Below are 987 nucleotides of genomic sequence, written 5' to 3'. Positions count from 1 at the left end.
ATATATATATATATATATATATATATAAACACTTCTCCAACCACAGATCCTCCTTCAGGATACTGGAAAGGAGATTTGTCATGTCATTAGCCTACCATGTATGGCAGCTAATAGACAACAGGATTCCATACACAATATTATGGAGAATTCTAGATTGCAGAATGGACGAGGATCCTAAAGGACTCCCTTGACTCAGGAAACATCCTGAACTCCAGAATGGAGGTTTTCAGGCCATGCTTACATTTCAGGAAATTCCTGCTAGCCTATTGGAACCCACAGGATAACAAGGCCACCAGCGATTGATAGCCACTTTGTTGAAATCAGCGATTGATAGCCACTTTGTTGAAATCAGCGATTGATAGCCAAGGGGAGACGATCCCCTTTGTTAACATTGAGTAACATTTCCTCCTCCATATTCTAGAGAGGCCTTTAGCCAACAGGTTTTGGGATCTGATGATACACCATGAAGCCAAACCCTTTATGGACGTGAAACCTAAGGTAATCCCATAAACCGGCCTTATCTAACTTTAATATATATATATATGCACACATACATACATATATATATCAGGTATGTGTCATTAGTAATAACTCAGGGTAGGCAGTTGATAACCTTTATGTAGTAAAATACACAAAAAATAAGCAAAAACACTAGCACGTGACTGAGCTAAAAGCAGATTCACTTTATAGCACGTAAAGAAAACAGTGTTGTTGGAGTGTAAGCAGCATGTGTACTGCAGCACTAATGTGCGTAGCTTAAATACTGACATTGAAAAGCAGGGGTGAATTATGCCCACCTAATCTACAAAAAAATATAATATTTTCCATTTTCTGCATAATAATCAGAGTAACTTTCATAATTTTATTGAATTAGGTGCCATAAAAATAAAATACTGATATCGATCTGTTTTATTCAAGGTAGGCACTGCCTACCTTGCCTACCTAGGTAGCATGGCCCTGACACACACACACACACACACACACACA

General features: G+C 38.2%; 1 protein-coding gene across 2 annotated transcripts in view; it reads left to right on the top strand.

Annotated features, from left to right (window-relative positions):
* Positions 1-987, top strand: part of LOC106878669 (HIG1 domain family member 1A, mitochondrial-like) — a 37,290-nt gene that overhangs the window by 24,977 nt on the left and 11,326 nt on the right. Inside the window, exon 1 of one of the 2 annotated variants that reach the window (XM_052966998.1) lies at positions 466-498. The exons of the other annotated variant lie outside the window; for it this stretch is intronic. Coding sequence (XP_052822958.1) covers positions 481-498 — 18 coding nt within the window. The 5' untranslated portion in view covers positions 466-480. Of the gene's footprint in view, positions 1-465; positions 499-987 lie in introns of those variants that run through there. 2 annotated transcript variants of the gene reach the window in all.

Source organism: Octopus bimaculoides, chromosome 4 (genome assembly GCF_001194135.2).
Source record: "Octopus bimaculoides isolate UCB-OBI-ISO-001 chromosome 4, ASM119413v2, whole genome shotgun sequence".
NCBI lineage: Eukaryota > Metazoa > Mollusca > Cephalopoda > Octopoda > Octopodidae > Octopus > Octopus bimaculoides.
Note: the sequence above shows the minus strand (reverse complement) of the source record. Positions and strands in the feature narration are given on the sequence as shown.